This window comes from Ptychodera flava, chromosome 8 (genome assembly GCF_041260155.1).
Source record: "Ptychodera flava strain L36383 chromosome 8, AS_Pfla_20210202, whole genome shotgun sequence".
Classification (NCBI taxonomy): Eukaryota; Metazoa; Hemichordata; class Enteropneusta; family Ptychoderidae; genus Ptychodera; species Ptychodera flava.
In genome coordinates, this window is record NC_091935.1 from 17,010,307 (window position 1) to 17,029,036 (window position 18,730).

An 18,730-nucleotide genomic window follows, 5' to 3' on the forward strand; every position below is an offset into this window, starting at 1 on the left:
ATTGGATTTAGAAAATTACTTATGTATATCATGCTTCAGCGATTCTGAGACAAAACTTGATATGCTCAACATTGAAATACGATGAATACTTCTCAAAATATAAACTTTTCCATCAATGCGTAACTCTCTTATCTCACATTGTTTCACACTAAAACAGTACAACAGGGGCTATTCTGGGTTATATCAGAGGCGCGGAGGCTGTCTATTCTGAACTCTGAGAAGAGCTGTCGAAGCATTCGACCAAAAATGTGGGCAACGAGTATTGGGATCAAGAAGGTCACCCCCATGTCACCTTGCATCAACACGTAGGACATGAAACGAAGTGACGCTACTTACAACAGCATCGCCCCTCGGGTCTCGTGCAGGAAAATTACAAGATTCGTTGAAGAAAGGGGGCCAGTTGTCTTTATCCTCAATCTCAATGTACAACTGTTGCTTAACGCAAGACTTGCCTTTCCCGTCGAACGTGGTCTGGGACGAGGTAATAAAACAAAAACTTTATAAAATTTGATGAAGCTCAAAGTCTTGGTCTATCCATGTTTCATAGCAAAACTTTGGATACTTTACTACTTTGGTTCAATGTTTATATTAACACTTATGTTTACACACGTTTTCCTCGGTTACATTCCCTTAAGTTTCATAGCACTTTTTGAGCCATAAGATTTGTTCTTTTAGATTTAACTTCAGTCGACTGTTTCCACATTGCATTCAAATATCAATCAAGATTTTATTTCAGCAAAAATCAGTATGCTGTTTTGACTGTTGATCGTCGAAGAAGGGTTGTTCGTATCAAACCTATCCATCGAATCATGTCTGTTTATTATGTAGAACAGAAACCGTAGCTGTACAACAAGTCGAGCCAGTGTCAGCGATTAGCAAAATTAACATGGACAGTACCTGTAGGTCAGCTCGCCACACTTATACTATGAAGTGTACCACACACTGTGCCCAACAAAATCAATATGCAACTTGTACTCTACAAGAAACATCTATTATTCATAGAAAATGTTCAGGAGATATAGATAATTATCGTTACCTGGTACCATCCTACTGTCATGTGGAATTCCTTGTGGTTCGAATAGTCTAGGTACTTTTGCAGCCGGTAAGTGGAGGTGTAGGTGTTAAACTCAAAGCGTTCATCCTGAAAGGCAAGTGAGAAAAACAATCAATGAATAATTATCATCGTCAAAATGAATGCCACAATGACGCCTGCATTGATATTTCTAAGTTACAGGAAGTAATTTGGTCAGAGAATGCTAGAGGTTTCATAGAGGAAAGTTTGAGCAAAAGTTGAAGCCGTTCACTTTCGAGGCGCATATAATAGTAAATGAAAAAGAGGCTGTTCAGAGTCATACGACAAATTTGCATAGGTCAGAACATTTGCATGTCAATATAGGCCCAGTTGTTGAAAGTTTACCGCACTGCCTTTGACCGTTCGGTGGCGGCCCACGCCGCCCTCGAAGATATCCCAGAATTCATCACTTTCATAATAGATTCAAAAATTGCGGCTATCTAGTGATACCGCGGTGAAGACGCACTATGTATTTTCCGGTAAACTCATTTTCATCCAATCGACATGTTAAGACCTCAAAGTGGTCCCTGACCTCAAAGTGGTACTCATTCTAAATGTCCGGTAGGATATGGGTTAAACTCAAGTCAGGAAACACCTACCGCATAATGGATGCTTTTGTAGTCACAGGGACAGTTTATATGCAATACTAGCTGCTATTTAATATCTTAATTTGGAAAAAAATCATACAAAATCAGGGCTGAGCACAGAATTAACAATGGGGAGGGCTAGTGTCTATGTAAATCATGACTAATCTTTAAAATGACGCATTTGAAGTCATATCAACATTTGGAAGTCGTTCTGATCCCTGCTCTCGGATATGAAACAAAATTTGCAGCAGTACCGTGGCGTATCGATCGCGCTCGCGGGTCAGGGGTTCATCACCACAGAACTGCTGCAATCCAGGCTATAGACGTTTTTGGTAGTTTACTTTGACCGGGACTATCACAATGATCGGTTCACGACCCATTGTCTACTTCTTCTAGGTACCTCGATGATATAAACATATATTTTCAATTATTTTCCCGTCAGCCGACGTCCACGGACTCTGAAACGTGTGCCCTTTCGCTTAAAAAGTCCATGGACTGATATGCAGCGGTTCTCATGCGATGACCCTAAACACAAGCGTGATCGATACACCAGAGCATCGCTGCGAATTCACAATATGAAATACACATGAATAGGGCTCGAGGTCGAATTTGTTTGAGGGTCTTTCTTTCAAAAATATCCAATACTTACCATAGAAAGTGACGTTATTGAAGTCATGCATAGTTTTGAAGTAATACTTGATGACGCTATCTAATTCTTCAAGTTCGATATAAAAACACAAGATTAGATCTCTAAAGAGTGGTGAAAGGGAAGCTTGTGTTTTGAAAAACATATCGTAAAATAGGGGGAAAGATTTGAAGCCATATTGCTGTATTGAAGTTATTCTGATTTATTTTTATTTAATACCTCAAGTCGGATATGTGTACAAGAACGGAAGAGTTTTAATAAGGGCGGGGCTAGTGTTTTCAAGAATATACCTTCAATACATAAGGACAAATTTGAAGTCATAGTATTTGCTGATGTAATTAATACTTCAATTGTACAAAATCATAGTTTGGAACAGAACTAAAACAATGTCAATGGATTGTATTTTTATTCAAACATACATTGCTTATGGACGGATGCTTGTTAGTTGAGAAGTGCAACTGTGAATCCAAAGCTACAGCTGCAACTTCAAGATAGATAAAATAAAACATTAAGGTTACTTGAACGATAAAATAATTTGCTGAATTATCTAGGGACAATTTTGAGGTCATAGGGACACTTTTGTAGTGAAAGATATTTAGCAATTCAAGTTATATATGTTGTACAAACCCGTGCGTATGTAAAAAAATTCGTAACATGCTTTTCAGGTCACCTACCACTTATGTAAAGTCAAAACATTCCCTCTGTTATGTTAAAGTAATTTAATATGGCAGAGTTAGCCTGTAATCATCAGAATTTTCTTGGAACACCTTTTAGGTCAAAATGACACTTTCGATACGATACCAAATATTTGACAAATCAGTAGAAGTGTACAATAATTCTACAAGTCAAACAGAAAGGGATAGTCTACCCAAGCTTTCACCAGCTGTATACAGGTGTATACTTATGTCATAAATCATTTATTATTGCTTTTGGCACAGAAAGAGCGATTTGTCGGAGTTTTACACGAAAATAAATATCATAATCAGGCAATATGGAGACTTTTCTAGCTAACTGTATGCGGCCTTATTGTCTACTTCCTCCGCAAAACATACCGTGAGAAATATCCGGATGATGACGTAATTTTTCGGGTTTTGGTGCATTAGCTAGAGGGTCCGATTTAGGGAGCTCTGGAGTCTTCTCAATTATAAACATACACTTGTAATATTACGGATATACCAATAATCGTGAGCGAGATTTCGATTAGGCATTATGCATGATCCGAAACCCTAAGTAAAAAAGCCTCTACAAATTGTTGCCGGTAAAGGATAGCACTGACATAAGTTTTCAGAACTATAAGTAGGCTACGGCACATGGTTTTGCATATTCGAAGCCATTTAACACGAGTGGAACTAATTTTGGATAATTGGATGGTGAAGTAATGTCGATCTAAGCTACAAATGTAATCTCATCTGCTTTTCTTTTACATTACACACTTGTTTTTATGAATAATTTGTATCATTGCAAAATTCAACTATATGGCACCGAACTCTTTTGAGAAATTTAAAAGATATGAAAATAATCCAATTATCCCAAATTAGTTCAAATCGTGTTATTTCCAAGAGAAGAACGTCGTCAGCAGTTTGACGATCCATAATCAAATAGGGATTAGCAACATACTTGAAGATGGTGCTGTACCATAAAACTACACTGGAAATCAAATGCATCGGTGAAAAGGAGGACATCAAGTTCGACTGAGAGAAACAATCTCCGTAACATTATACTGTGTTTGAAGTTTTCTTTAGTGCCCCGGCAAACATGAAAATGCATGTGCTATATTGTGTGTTAGATGAGGAACACTCCATTCAGAGTCGACATATGAGCCGTTTCCGGTCGTCCGCTTTGTCTCTCCTCCTCCCTCACGGACAACGGTCCTAATAGTTATCTCGTCATTCGTTCACTTCTTTTCTACATGTAATAAATTTATATTAACTGAAAAACTAGCACTTTGGATCGGCATTTTTCGATAAATGTTCTTTGTTATAAAAAGATTTGTCAATATGTTTTAAACGAGCCATGCAATGGCCATGGAGCTAGCTCCGAGCAATGGCTAAACAGGCGGAGCAATGTCGTCATCCAGTTCTCTTCGGGAATTTGAAAACCAACATCGTTTGTTGTCAAGTGATAATAGCTAGCTTGCAATGCTGATCGAAATGTTTTGCCCGAAAATATACCACTTAGGGGTAAGTTAGAGTTCGTTTCGTCACCAGGCGATATCAAAGATGTGTTCATCTCCATGTAATAAAATAAACTTGGCCTCCTGTCGCGTTGTAACTTGTGCAGCTTCCTGCGGTAACTGGTGGAGGCAATTTCCCTTGTTTTACTTCTTATTCTGTCGATATGTCCGTGTATCCTTTGGAAACACCAGGTTCGAAATCCTGGAGTTGGAATATCTGAATTCTGGTTCAAAATAATAAGGTTGGTGTATCCATAGCGTAGCAGCTCAATACAAACGCATGGTAGATCAGACCCCCTAGCGATACCCCCTAACTTCCTCAACCAAACACTAAAACTTTACGTCATCAAAGGTGAGGCCTCTCTGAGGAGTTCCGATTGGTGGCGCTTCCATGCCGTAAAAATGGCGTCATACACATCAGTTAATAAAACATTAATTTCTAGGAGAATAAACAGCACATTTCTCATCTTTTCATCATAAATGTTAGAAAAATAGTCTTCTACATCTTTTAAAGGCAGGTTGATATTTGGGTGGACTATCCCTTTAATGGGTCTCCTGCCACATTTTTAGGTCAAAACATCCTTTCAATTGCACAAAAGAAGTTGAATATTATAGCAGATGGGGCGTATAATCATCTGGAACATCTTTGAGGTCAAAGGACACTTTTGGAGTCATGTACTTTTTCAATACAATACCAAATGCTGGATTAGTCAGTGAAAGTGGACAATAATTCTACAAGAAACTCAAAGTTGACAGGCCGCCTGCCACAACTTTTCAGTCAACGCTTTCTTTCAGTTAAATAAAGAAGTTCAATATAGCATACGGAGCGTATAATCATCTGAATTTTCCAGGGACGCCTTTGAGGTCAAAAGATCACTTTTGGAGTCAATGATTTTTTACTTCAATAGTAAAGGTTGGATAAAACCAAGGAAGTGTACTATAGTCCTATTAATAACTTGTATCATGGTCAATGTTTCAAGTCAACACATTATTTCAAATACCTTCAAGAAGCTTAAAATAGCAGAAGGATCATATAACCAATTGAATTTTCTGGGGACACCGTTGAGGTCACCTGGGCACTTTCGGAGTAGTTTTTTTTCTTAATTCAATACTAAATGTTGGACAAAGCAGTGGAAGTGTACAATTATTATTAAAGTAACAAATACTTAAAAGTTCACCTGGCACCTTTTAGAAGTCAAAATGAATCCTTTAAATATGTATCGGCAGTTTGATATAGTAGTGGTATCATATAACCATTGACATCATCCGGGGACACTTTTGAGGTCACTGGGACACTTTTGGAGTCAAATCTATTTTCTTATTTCAATACTCAATGTTAGACAAAACAGTGGAAGTGTACAATAATTATTGGAGGAACAAACGATTGAAAGGCCACCTGACACATTTTTAAAAGTCAAACAAATCCTTTAAAATTTGTATGGGCAGTTGGATATAGCAAGTGACAATATAACCATTGAAATTATCCAGTACACTTTTGAGATGCTCGGGACACCTTTGGAGTCAAATCTATTTTCTTACTACAATACCAAATTTTGGACAAAGCCAAGCGAGTGTACTACTGTCCTATGAGTGAATGGGTCTTTACAGATCACCTGGCTCATTTTTAAGTCAAACACATTCCTTCAGTTACCTAAAAGAAGTTGAATACAGCAGAGCATACAAACATCAGAATTTTTCAGGGGTCACTTTTGAAGTCACGGACACTTTTGGAGTCATATGTGTTCTTTTCAATACTATATCAAAGCAGTGGAAGTGTACCATAATCCTTCAAGTAACTAACACTTAATAGGTCACCTGGCACATTTTTGAAGTCAATCAAATCCCTTCTATTACGTATGAGTAGTTTGATATAGCAGAGGAATCATATAACCATGGAAATCATCCGCTGACACTTTTGAAGTCAAAAGGACACTTTTGGAGTCAACTATTTTTTTTATTAAATACTAAATGTTGGACAAAGCGAACAAAATGTACTATGATCCTATTAGTAATAGACAATTTGCAGATCACCTGGTACATTTTCGAAGGTAAACACATTCCCTTAATTACGTAAAAGTACTGGGATATAGCAAATGGGAGCAAATAATCATCACAATTATATAGGGATACTTTTGAGGTCATTGTGACACTCTTTGAGTCATGTATTCTTTTCAAAACAATATCAAATATTGGACAAAGCCATAGAAGTGTTCTATAATCATATTAGTAACTGGCTCTTTACAGGTCGCCTGGCACATTTTTATGTCAATCACATTCCTTCAAAAATATTAAATACGCGAATATAGCAACAAATGCATATAATCATCAGAATTATCCGGGTATGTCATGCCCATGTATTTCAAGTATGAATTAATGTTAGCATAACTTTTGTACCTTGGAAGTCTTATCAAATTCATTCAATTAATTTGGACATATAACTTTGATATATAGCCTAATTACATATATTCATTAACTATGTAATTGTGAATAATTTGAAATATCACACAAATCAAACTTTGAGGAAAAACAAATCTGAAGTACAACCAATGTTACCAAAAGTTCAACCAAATGCAGGTCTTAAGTTTTGACATATGGACTTATTATAAAATTTCATTAACATGCAAATGATCTAGTAATTAGAATGTCATGCCAATCAAACGTTCACTATAAATCCAATGGGTGTGATTAATAAAAACCGAAGTCAAACGCAAATCAGAGCATTCAATATAAATATGAACTCTTATTACCGAAATTCATTGAATACGCAAATGACCTACTGATTAGAATAGCATGCTCATAAAACATTGAACATAATAGGCCTTATGTATGATCAATAAATAACGGAGATCTGTTGCAATTTTTACACTCAATACTGACATATCCTAATTTTCCAGAAATTCATAAAAATATTCAAATAAGCTATTATTTAGAATGTTGTGCTGGTTAAAACTTGCAAAATTAGTGGCGCTATCTACATTCAAGGAATGGCAGAGGTCTAGCCATAATCGAACTCAGTAGTGATGTTGAGCCAAATAACAGAAATTCATTACGTTTGCAAATAAATTATCACTAAAAATGTCTTGTTCATAAACTTTAAAACAGAAGGCGATCTACGAATGATCAGTACATGGCAGAGGTTCATTAAAAATCGAGGGTCTCAGTATTGATATATAGTCTAATTACTAAAGTATATTAAATATGCAAATAGGCTCATAATTACAACGTCTTGTTTATAAAACTTACATCATAAGTCGACCTAATTATGATCAATATTTTACCGTATTTTATGATCAATATTTTTACCGTATTTTTTAATCATACTCGGTGCACTCAGTATTGATATACAGCCCAATCATAGAAATTCATTCAGTGTGTAATGAGCTTATTTGTAGAACATCAAATATTTAGCATAGTACAACCAAAAATACTTTGAGTGTATGCATAGTTACATCAAGTTTGATGGAGTAATTTTTCAGATGGTTATATAGCCTAAAGCACAAAATTCATTAATTATGCAAATGATTGAAATTATGCAGACCAAATCCACTAAAACTCTAATCAAATCTAGATCTTCCAAAGATTATGCTATGTACCAAATTGCATGATCCCTGGTTTTAGGCAGTGGCTTGAACAAAATCTTCCTATAATTATCAAACAGATGAAGGGGTACACACACAGACAGATATTGTGGTGACTTTAGACAATGTTTAGATCTTCAGCCCAAGCTGTCCAAAATCAGGATCCTACTCAATGATTTGGATTTTGAGATCATTCCCCGACCCTCAGGCCATAATTTATAATAGCTCCCTTGCTACAATATTGCCTTCGTACCGTACTAGCTATGGAAACCCAGCTATCTCTGGCGGGATCTATGCTGGAAATGTGAAGGCGGGGTTGACGACCGGCGTAGACCCGCTGCGTTTCCACAGCTATACCTCGGTACGTAATCTTACACTTCTTCAGCTTTACAGGCCCGGATATTTGACGATATTAATGCTTTGACTGTCACCATAAAGTCCCGAGAGACCGTGTTTAATCATCTGGCGAAAATACCCAAAAGACTGTAAACCAAATCAGTGCAAGTTGGTTAAAATGGGTACAACACAGCATACACAGTTGTTTCGGGTACGGTTTTGCCTAGCTGTGGAAACGCAGCTATCTGTCGGCAGGGTAGCGTGCGTCGCTATGTTGGTCATCAAAAGGTCAACCCCGCCACGGATAGCTGCGGGCCAACTGGTAGCGAAAACGGCTGACTCGCAGCGTGTTTGCAAGGTTATATCTGATTGGTGGATTGTCACTATTCACAGCAACTTAGGGAGTTTATTTGTATTGTTTTAATTATATTGGTAAGATTCAGCCAACCAATAGGATAACAGCTTCTAAATCGCTGCAAGTCGGCCCAGCGAAAATGGGTCTATTACGACGACACAACTTATGTCGGAACTTTGAACAACAAAATAAACCAAAGTGAGTGTAATTCTATAAAATGACCTATACCTGCCTGAACTCTGATTATGCTCATTCCCTACCTCCTTTTATGAACAAAATATCTAGTTCGTTTACAAAATTCGGCTGATTTTCAAAGGAGTACTCAAGATTTTCGCTCTGACTGGCCGTCGTGCTATTCTATTCACGTTCGAACGCGCGACGTCCTTATTAGCATATCAATAGAAGTCATAGTACGCTGCTGGAGTGAAAATCATGAGTACTCCTTGGAAAATCAGCCGAAGTACGTTAACGAACCAGAGATTTTGTTCACGAAAGGAGTAAGGGAATGAGCAATAATCAGAGTTCAGGCAGGTAAAGGTCATTATATAGAATTATAGAATTACTCTCACTTTGGATTATTTTGCCGTTCAAAGTTCCGACATACGTTGTGTCGTCGTAATAGACCCATTTTCCCTACTAGTTGACCCGCAGCTATCCGTGGCGGGGTTGTCCTTTTGGTGACCAGCACAGCGATGCACGCTACCCCGCCAACAGATAGCTGCTTTTCCACAGCTAGGTTTGGGCATGGCTGAATCACACTTCATGTATTGACGCCTATCCAATCGACGGACAGATCTTGTACTGCAAGTGCGTACAATCAAATTATGCTTTCATTAAGCCCTCTAAGTCAGTGAAAAAAATTGACGCTTAGTTCAGCCTGCTTTAGCAAAAATAAAATGCATCGGGAATTAAAAACATGACAAACGTGGATGCAATTGTCAAAAACGACTCGAACAACAGATCAGTACTGAGCATATTACAAAGTTCTACAATTTTATACCAAGACATGAATAAAAATGTAATTAGAAATCAAGGAAATCAAGTTCATCTGAAAATATGAGGACCACTTTGAAGTCAGGGACACCATTGATGTCTCTACAAATTGGTTGTGGTCAGATCGATCCCGGTGCCCTAGTCACTCAGTCGCTTAATTTTCATGTTACAGGACAACATTTGACTGAATATTTTATGAACTTGTCTGCGAGAATAGGTTTTTCTGTGAGAAAATCTGCTTGTGTCGCTTGAACAATTTGATACTTGTGCCATTGTGGGAAGCCCGAGGGGTACCCCATTGTCATCTACTGATGACTGAGGAATGTGTGACATTGAAGTGGGGAGGGATTAGCATGTCATTTACTGACTTGGGATATTACGCATTCGTCATCATCGCAATTGCTTGTCATATGCGGCAAGATTGGATGAGCAAAGACAATCCGCCCGCCTTGGTGACTTGACAAGCCGATTTCCGGTTTATGTGTTTGACTTGCAACAATGCATTATGGGATATCGTCGAGGGCGGCGTCGTGGCGGCCGGATGAGAGTCCCGAAGTGCAGTCTAGGTAACCAGGACTAAGTATACATGGTAAGTGAGAATAACGGTTGTCTTGTCGACCTCACCGTATTTCCTTTGAATATCCTTCCGCTTGGAATGGAATACCTGTCAGTCGGTGGTCTGAAGACAGTTGTCCAAATCTTAGCGTCCTGCCGATAAAATGTCTTGTGTCACACATTATAAATTTCTTTTGATTTTTTGTTAGTCGCTACAATACTTAAACTATTTGACCAACAAAAGTTTTTTTCATAAACATCAGCTATATTTCCTGCTTGAATGCAGAAGTAATCTGTAAGATGGATAGGGTCGTTTTGTTGTACATATAAGATGGCAACTTATAATGTTAAAATAAAGAAAAGGAAACTGTTCGGATCTTTTCCCCCAGAAGTATTCAAACACATATTCATGTCCTCCATCGGTGCCAAACATATCTACTCCCAAACAGTTTTGACAATGAAGTCAGAAAAAATAAAATCATGGATAAATTGTTAAAATTGTACTTTTATATGAATCATTAATTATGTATCTTATTTAAATTGGAATTCCTACCTCAGGAAAAGAAATATTTATATCCTCTTGTGGCTTTCGACAGTTCCTGTAGGAATATTCCTTCGAGAATGCTGGGGAAAATATAATATATACAATAATAAAGATGAGCACTCATCAAGTATGTTTTAATAAAGATGAGCACACATCAAGTATGTTTGATACCTATTACTCGAGTTTCACGCAAACTCGATAAATAGGTACCAAACACACTTTACATCTTCGCTAATCATATGCACTCGTTGCGTTACAAAAAGTATGAGAACAGTACTTAACTATCAAAGTTTATATGGTGTCTCATGAACAAGGACCAGGACTTTGATGTATCATGGGCAGTTGTTGCCAGAGCAATCGACTTACTCTAAAACAGTCCCTGGAGGGACTGTGCTCTAACATTTTTTAAGCAAACGATATAATCTTTGGCTATCGGAAAAGCTACATATATAATCAATGCTGGTAAACTTGCGGTGTTAAACAAACGCTCTGAATTACTGAACAAAAACTAATATTATTTCTCGAATTTAAACGCCATCTAAAAAAGTATATCACTACGTCGAAACCGCAATAATATATGATACTTAAGCTTCATGCATCTTGCAACCCACGGACAGATCTCTTTGGCAACTTAGCTCGATATTTGATGTTTGATCAAATATCTAGATTCATGGATAAAAATGCGTTTATTTTCATTGGACAAGAACAATAAAAACACGATATAATTCGGGCGATATTTCTGTATTTGCAACGTCATTACAACTAATGGAAGTTTATAATTGGAGATATTCCTGATATTATGTTATCGGTACATATATCAGTGGTTTTATAAATTCAGTTGTCGATCAACTACATTTTGGACCGTCAGTATATTAAGATGAACTGTTGTGGGAACGCTGTCACAAGCGACAGTCCTAATGTTTTAATATCTCACATATTCCTTCGATCAATCGTAGGATTCATGTTTCTTCTTTGTTAACAAAAAGGCAACTCCAGTAATTTTTGTTTATGTATAACTCAACATAGTTGGTGCCCAAGCATAAACCCCAAACATTTTTACCCGGCAATGGTCCTTGGTGGTTTCTGTATCTTCAAAGGCTACCATATCAGGATCTGCATGATGCCACCCTAGCACCCTAAGGTATTTCAAGATGGCCGCCAAGATGACCGCCAAAACATGAAAATGGTAATAGTTCAGCTCTATGATATGCTGTGCAAGTGATTTAGGTATCATTTGCAAGGTAAAAGGGTCAAGGAATTCATTTCTTTTATTGCCCGACATGTGCAATTCTTAATTTGCATGAAAATTCAAGATTTGTCGTGTTTGGCTGAGGTATGACCTGTTTTGGCAGTCTCTTTGGCAGAAAGTAGGTCTCAAGAATGCTTGGCTGGTTAAGATACGATTCTGGACATATCATACTAATTATGAAACTTCATCAAATATGCAAATTAGCAATTAATTAGCATGATACTTCTTGATGTCTTTACTCAGTATTAAAGTACTCAGGGATCATCACCTGTACCATGTTTCATTAAATGTGATGCAGCATATCTGGACACATCACTCTAATCAAGAAAGTTCCTTTAATATGCAAATTAAAAAATTATTAACACGACACAGATAAATGTCTTTATTAATAGTTAAAGCAATGTGAGCTCAACATCTGTACCAAGTTTCACAAAATTTTTTTCACTATTTCTTGACATATCAGCCTAATTGCGAAAATTCAATAAAAATGAAAATCAGCAATTAATTAATTAACAATAAACAGCTACAGATCTTTGCACGCCATTGCACTCCTGGAAGGAGAAGATCTATACTATTTTTCATCAAATTTGATGCAGCATTACTGGACATATCACACTAATTATAAAAGTTCATTAAATATGCAAATTAGCAATCTATTGACATAATACCCCTTAATGTGTTCACATAGTATTACAATCCTGACAGATCAATATCTGCCCCACATTTCATACAATTTCAAGCAGCATTTTCGGAGATAGCCCACTGATTAGAAAAAGTCATGAAATATGCAAATTAGCAATAAACTAACTTGATACTGCTAAGTGTCTTTGTACACTATTGTAGGACTGTATGCTGAAGATTTGTACCATGTTTCACTAAATTTGTTCCAGTATTTCTAGACATATAACCCTAATTAAACAAGTCATCAAATATGCAAATAAGCAATTAATTGACACAAAACTTAGAGGTTATTACCCAATATCATCTGTTACTGTGTTGTATCAGCATTCATGTCATTTGTCCTGCGAAGTTCCGGCGTGCATAGATATCACATAAGGACAATTATATGTACTAACTTTTAATGAAATCAAACGGACATACAATTGTCAAATAACGGAACACGGCCATTTTGGACCGGATCAAAACAAAAAATGCATATGTATAATATGGAATAATCTATGTAATAATTTGAATGGAATCGCTCCCAGCATCATTGAGAAATTTAAGTGAACAGACGTACCGACATCAAATACACGAAACAAAATTGCCGTCAAGCGGCCATAATGGATTGGATCTCAAAACGAATCGGCATGCATAATTATGACATAGGTAATAATCCTTGTACCAAGTTTGAATGAAATCGCCCCGGGCATCGCTGAGATATCTACGTCAACGGACGCACGCAAGCACGGACATGACCAAACCTATAACGGACGGTGTCCGTGTGGACTAAAAAACGATACCAAGATGACATCTGTGCTGAGTCCGAGACAACTTTATCCCCATCCAAACAACCCCCATGACTAAATTAAGGTTGGGTTCCTAAGCAGTTTTGACGAAATCCGTCGATAAAAACAACTGATGGCTGTGGACACAATAATGTAAGGATGGGGAAAACATTTCGTTTTCGAAAACAGGAAGGGTGTCAAAATAAGGAAAATAATCCATTGTATGATCTGCGTGATTTTGGAATTGCATGAGTTGACGGTCCTGTTTAAGATCAGTTACAATGTTCTTGTGCAAATGAGGACTAGCCATGTCGGCATGGCAAAGATTTGAAAAATTAAGGAAGTAGATTTATATTTTAACACGAAAAAAATAACCGAACACAACGTGATAGTCGACCAAGATATCGTTATCTCCATTGTATGTCCGACTGTCTGTCTGTCTGTGTGTCTATGTCTGTCTGTCTGCCTGTAAGATATCTATTTCCGTCCCGATGTAATGTTTTTGGTGAAAGTGCCTTCTTATCATCAGTATTTTTCATTAACACGACCAGAGCCTTGTGCCCCTATGGATGAACGCGTCGTTATGTTTGTTTATTTAACAGATTGTGTGTAAACAGCGTCCTTAGTTCAAAATTTGATGTTTCCACTTTTGCAATTTGCATAACTTTAGAAGGGATTCGCCGAAGGAATCTACTCAGAAAAGCACAACTCTACCGTCACCGGTTCTGCTAATATCTCAATTATTACACAATGAAATCCATGGAGTCAACTTTATATGTTTTTGCTGCACTGCAGTTCATAGTCTTTCCGAAGTGAATGTCAAAATTGTTGTTCTGAATCAGTCAGAGAGTGAGAAACAAATGTCATCATCAGTGCACTAGTAATTGTACAAAGGATGGGGCATCAGTGGACTGGCCCTAGTCGCTTAGCTTTTCTCTGGCATAAGCAGCAGGTACTGACCGCCAATCGCATTTACCAATTTCTACGCGACAATCTGCCAAAGAATATAGCTTCAAATTAGGTGATCACCTGAACTTACTCTTTTTGAATATCTATATGCCCAGAGAGAGATTTCGGGCAAGTTTAACTGCATCACTCCACTTTTGTATCAAAACGGCAAATGGAATGGTAGTTTTTGTGTCATATTGTTGTGATTCAAATAGTATATGCATTTTTGCGCCCTGGTTACTACATACAGTAAAGGCGGGCGGGCTCTACAATGGTAGGTCATTTTCGCCGCTGTATGAACACAGGCATCAAAATGGAAGAAAACGTTTATATGTAACCATCCATGTTAACAGTCCAGCACGCAGGCAACAATATTGAATCGCAATATGACAATTATAAGTTCCGTATTTGAGGAACAACAGACATACATAACGAAAACATGTGAAAACAATAAAATCACACGACTGATGCAAAACTGGCATCTTGAGATTTTAAGTACACTTTCATACACGTCCAACGTAAGAATCGAAACGCTACAAGTGAAGAAATGTCGTTTCACGGGCAAAAGGTCAAATACAACCGATCCAACAGCGTCTCACCATAGAAATCGCTATCTAATTTTGACAAAGACATTGTGGAGATTCCTTTCACTACTGTCCCATAGCAATAACATTACTGGCACTGCTCAAAGCTATAATACGGTGCTAGATTTAAGAAAACAAGTGGATCGGATTTGCATTTCAGTATTATTCTAGAAATCATGACCAAACAATGGCAAATATGCGTGTTTCCTGACATCATAGACTCGATCTGAAAATTGTATAGCAAGATCAGCAACTCCATAATATATTACATTTGCTTGTACTATGGCAAAGTGGAAAGTTTTAAAAAATAGTCGAAGTCGCGCCATTTCGCTGCATTTTGCTTGCTGCGACAGGCTTCAAGCACATTGACCGGTTATGGGTACAAAGTATATATAAAGTGTAAATACCAGTTTGTCCGTCCTTTTAGTTTTTAAATCGAATAGCATTGTATAGATCAATCTTCTAATATAATGTCGGACTCTGTGCCTCAAATGATCAGCCTATGTGAGTTGCATACTTACCTTCAGAAAGCGAAGGGCACAGAATCACAGAGAGGACAAGAATAAGTGGTGGATCAAAGGCAGCCATCCTTTGTAGCGCTGTGAAAGAATTTGCTGAATATACTCTAGATCATACCTATATGGACTGTTTGAAGGCAGATCATATTTTAACCTTTATACATATGAAACTTTGGAATGTACTAAGATACCCAGCTGGCGAGGTTCCCCTTTTTGAGTGATGACCAAAGATTGATCTATTTTCTTTTCAAATAAATATTCATTTTGAAATTAGGAAGTTAGGATGCATTTTTATAAGCATAATAGCTTGTCATGGGATGGAACTCGGGTATCACAACAACATTGACAGGTTCACGTTCCGGTCAGGAGTACGCCCTTTATCGAGTGATGGTATGGGCAAGAATTTGGATGCGTTGAATGACGCCTTGTACGTAGAGTAGGAAAAGGATTGTGCTAGAGTTTGAAAAAATATGGAGTTCTTTTAAAGTCACAGAGTGTGGTCGAAAGAAGAGTCTTTCGGAAAATCATGGTTCTCATGCGTTAGTGAAGTGCTTGGGAAAAATCAAGGGAGATCGGATTGTGATTTTGCAAAAATGAGTGCGTTCCGTCGTTGATAATGTATGGGTTGCTAAGGAAGTTTTACGTTGGTATTATACACGTAATAACCTTTGACAATTGAGGCAGTTGTTCGCACCAGTCACGTAGAGACAACAAGCCCATCTTCGAATAGCTCAAGGGAGGCAGATTATCTGGTTAATGATTTACAGGTATCGGACGAAGTCATAGTAAATGGTAATCGCGTATCTCCCCGAATAACACGGACAGGTCTCTCTTAGGGAGCGTTCAGTTATTATGGCCGGGGGTACTCCCAATCCATTGCACCAAAAAATGATGACCCCCTCCCCTTTTAAGATGACAAAAATTTCATGACCCCACCCTTGACTGAGCAAAGCTGCACACACAAACTGGGCGATAGAATAAAACAAAAAAACATTCTCAGATTTTTTCAAATGACCCACCCCCTTGTAAACTCACAATGTGTTAACGTTCAAATTTCCCCTTCTGACTTGCTATAATTTTGAAATTACCCCTCAAAGGGATTGGACAGAAGTTACAGGTGGATCGCAATTTCTTTGCACAAGCGTGTGTGTACAAAATTTTGATATTTGGATTTAATTGATAATCAGCTGTTGATAATGTTGATTCACCATACATGGTAGTCTATGAGAAAATTGTAATACTTTCTCAATACAAAACAAGCAATATCTCAGCATTTATAGACATTTGATAATGGACATAAATGTACTTAATTGGAATAGGGTTATTAAACTGGTATGTGTACAAAAATTTGACGTTGGAATTTCACAGAAAATATTCATCCACCATACATGGGAGTCTATGATAAAACTCTGAAGAATTTTTTCCAATCAAAATTTTGCTACACTTGTGCATATACAGACGTTGGATAATTAACATAATTGTACTTGATTAGAATATGATGGTTACAGGCGCATCATGTGTACAAGAAATTGATTTGGGAATTTCACTCAAACTGTTCATCAACTATAGTCTGTGAAGAAACTATGAATAATTGTTTCCCATTCAAAACAAGCTACATGTGTATTTATAGACGTTTGATAAGTCATTTTAATGAACTTGATTAGACTAGGGTGGTTGCAAGTAGATCTGTGTGCAAGAAATTTGATTTGGAATTTCACCGAAATGTTGATTCAATATACATTGAACTCTGAGAAAACTAATAATATTTTTTTACAATGCTAAACTAACTTAATCAGTGCTTCTATAGGTGTTTGACAATTGATACGAATGTACTTGATTCAAATAGGATATTTGCAAGTTCAGATGTGGAGTACAACAACTCTGATATTGGAATTTCACCTATCAGTATAATTTCAGTTTTCATGGTACTAGTAGCCTACAGCTAACAGTTAAATCTTTTCCCTGACAAAACTTATTATATTTCTAATATGTAAGAAAAGGAATTGCTCATTGCCCTCAGTGAGCTCGGTTTACAATAAGGCAAGCCTCAGAGTTACTAAGGCAAGATGTTCATTTGACAGATATTTATACTTTTGTTCAGATTTACGGTTAAATGACTTCAGAGAATGAAATCATGCAGCGAATCATTTTTATCTCCCAGAATGTTTGAGAACACTGAAACTGCTTTTTGACGGGATGAATACCTATGAAAATTAAGTGACTCCCCCTGTGATGTTTGAAAATACATGACTCCCCTCCCCTTTGCAGTTTTCAAATTTAAGGTGACCCCAACGTTAACCCCGGCCGTAATAACTGAACATTCCCTTGGGAAATCGGGTAGTAAATTTACATATGTTAGTAAGATTTTACTTTGAATGACAAGAGCGTCCTCACTCCTTCAAGAACCGTTGGTGTCCAAAAATCGCCCATTTCTAATCCAAAAAGTGAGATCTGTGTCTCTTTTAAGAATGATCTTTCGATGTTGTTGATGGGGGCATAGTAGTCGAATTTTCGACTTTGGCTCAGAAATAGTCTGTTTGCTATGATCGTATACATGCTAAAGGAAACACGAAATCTTATCCATTTGCAAGCGTAAAATCGTTACAATTGTACATTATTTATCTTATATTGTGAATATATCGTTTTGATTTGGCTCAAGCTTCGGACCCACTGAATTTGACTAGGTTGGGGGTATCTGTGAATGCGCAAGCGGTGCTGTGGCGTATCGATCACGCTTTGGCCGGGGTAAGCCTAAATTATACAAAATTGAAATTTTCGCAAACTAAAGTCGTGGGTTGGGTAATTGGCGGACTTACTGTCCGATTATATATGCAGTCGCCGGTAAGGGAACACGGAACTCTGGCTCCTTATTTGTTTTTCTTTGTTTGTTTGTTTGTTTGTTTGTTTGTTTGTTTATGCGTTTTTATTTGTTACGAATAATTATTCCATATACAATAAAGAACCCATAAAGAGTTGTATTTGCGCTCAAGTTTGTCAATAAAGAACTGTGTGTATATTGTTTTTTGTTTGTTTGCCTGCAATTGTAGTCAATAAATGACTTAAATAATAAAATTATTTTAAAAAGTTTCCAATACAATCCCACACTTGAAATAAAGCATACCCTTTCTCTGCCATAAGGAGTAT

General features: G+C 37.2%; 1 protein-coding gene across 1 annotated transcript; it reads right to left on the reverse strand.

Annotated features, from left to right (window-relative positions):
- Window positions 1-288: 288 nt before the first annotated feature.
- On the reverse strand, window positions 289-15,669 carry LOC139139538 (uncharacterized). The gene is made up of 5 exons (XM_070708450.1): window positions 15,590-15,669; window positions 10,849-10,919; window positions 10,365-10,448; window positions 1,037-1,141; window positions 289-471 (listed from the first exon to the last, which is right to left on the reverse strand). The coding sequence occupies exons 1-5, from the start codon at window positions 15,654-15,656 to the stop codon at window positions 289-291; spliced, it is 510 nt and encodes a 169-aa protein (XP_070564551.1). The 5' UTR covers window positions 15,657-15,669.
- Between the last annotated feature and the right edge of the window lie 3,061 nt (window positions 15,670-18,730).

Coding starts and splice junctions, on each gene's coding strand:
- LOC139139538 (XM_070708450.1), bottom strand. CDS start 15,656: ATGGCTGCCTTTGATCCACCACTTATTCTTGTCCTCTCTGTGATTCTG. Junction 1,142..10,364: donor GGATATTCAAAGGAAATACG/GTGAGGTCGACA, acceptor CTTGCCTTTCAG/GATGAACGCTTTGAGTTTAA. Junction 472..1,036: donor TGACAGTAGGATGGTACCAG/GTAACGATAATT, acceptor ACCTCGTCCCAG/ACCACGTTCGACGGGAAAGG.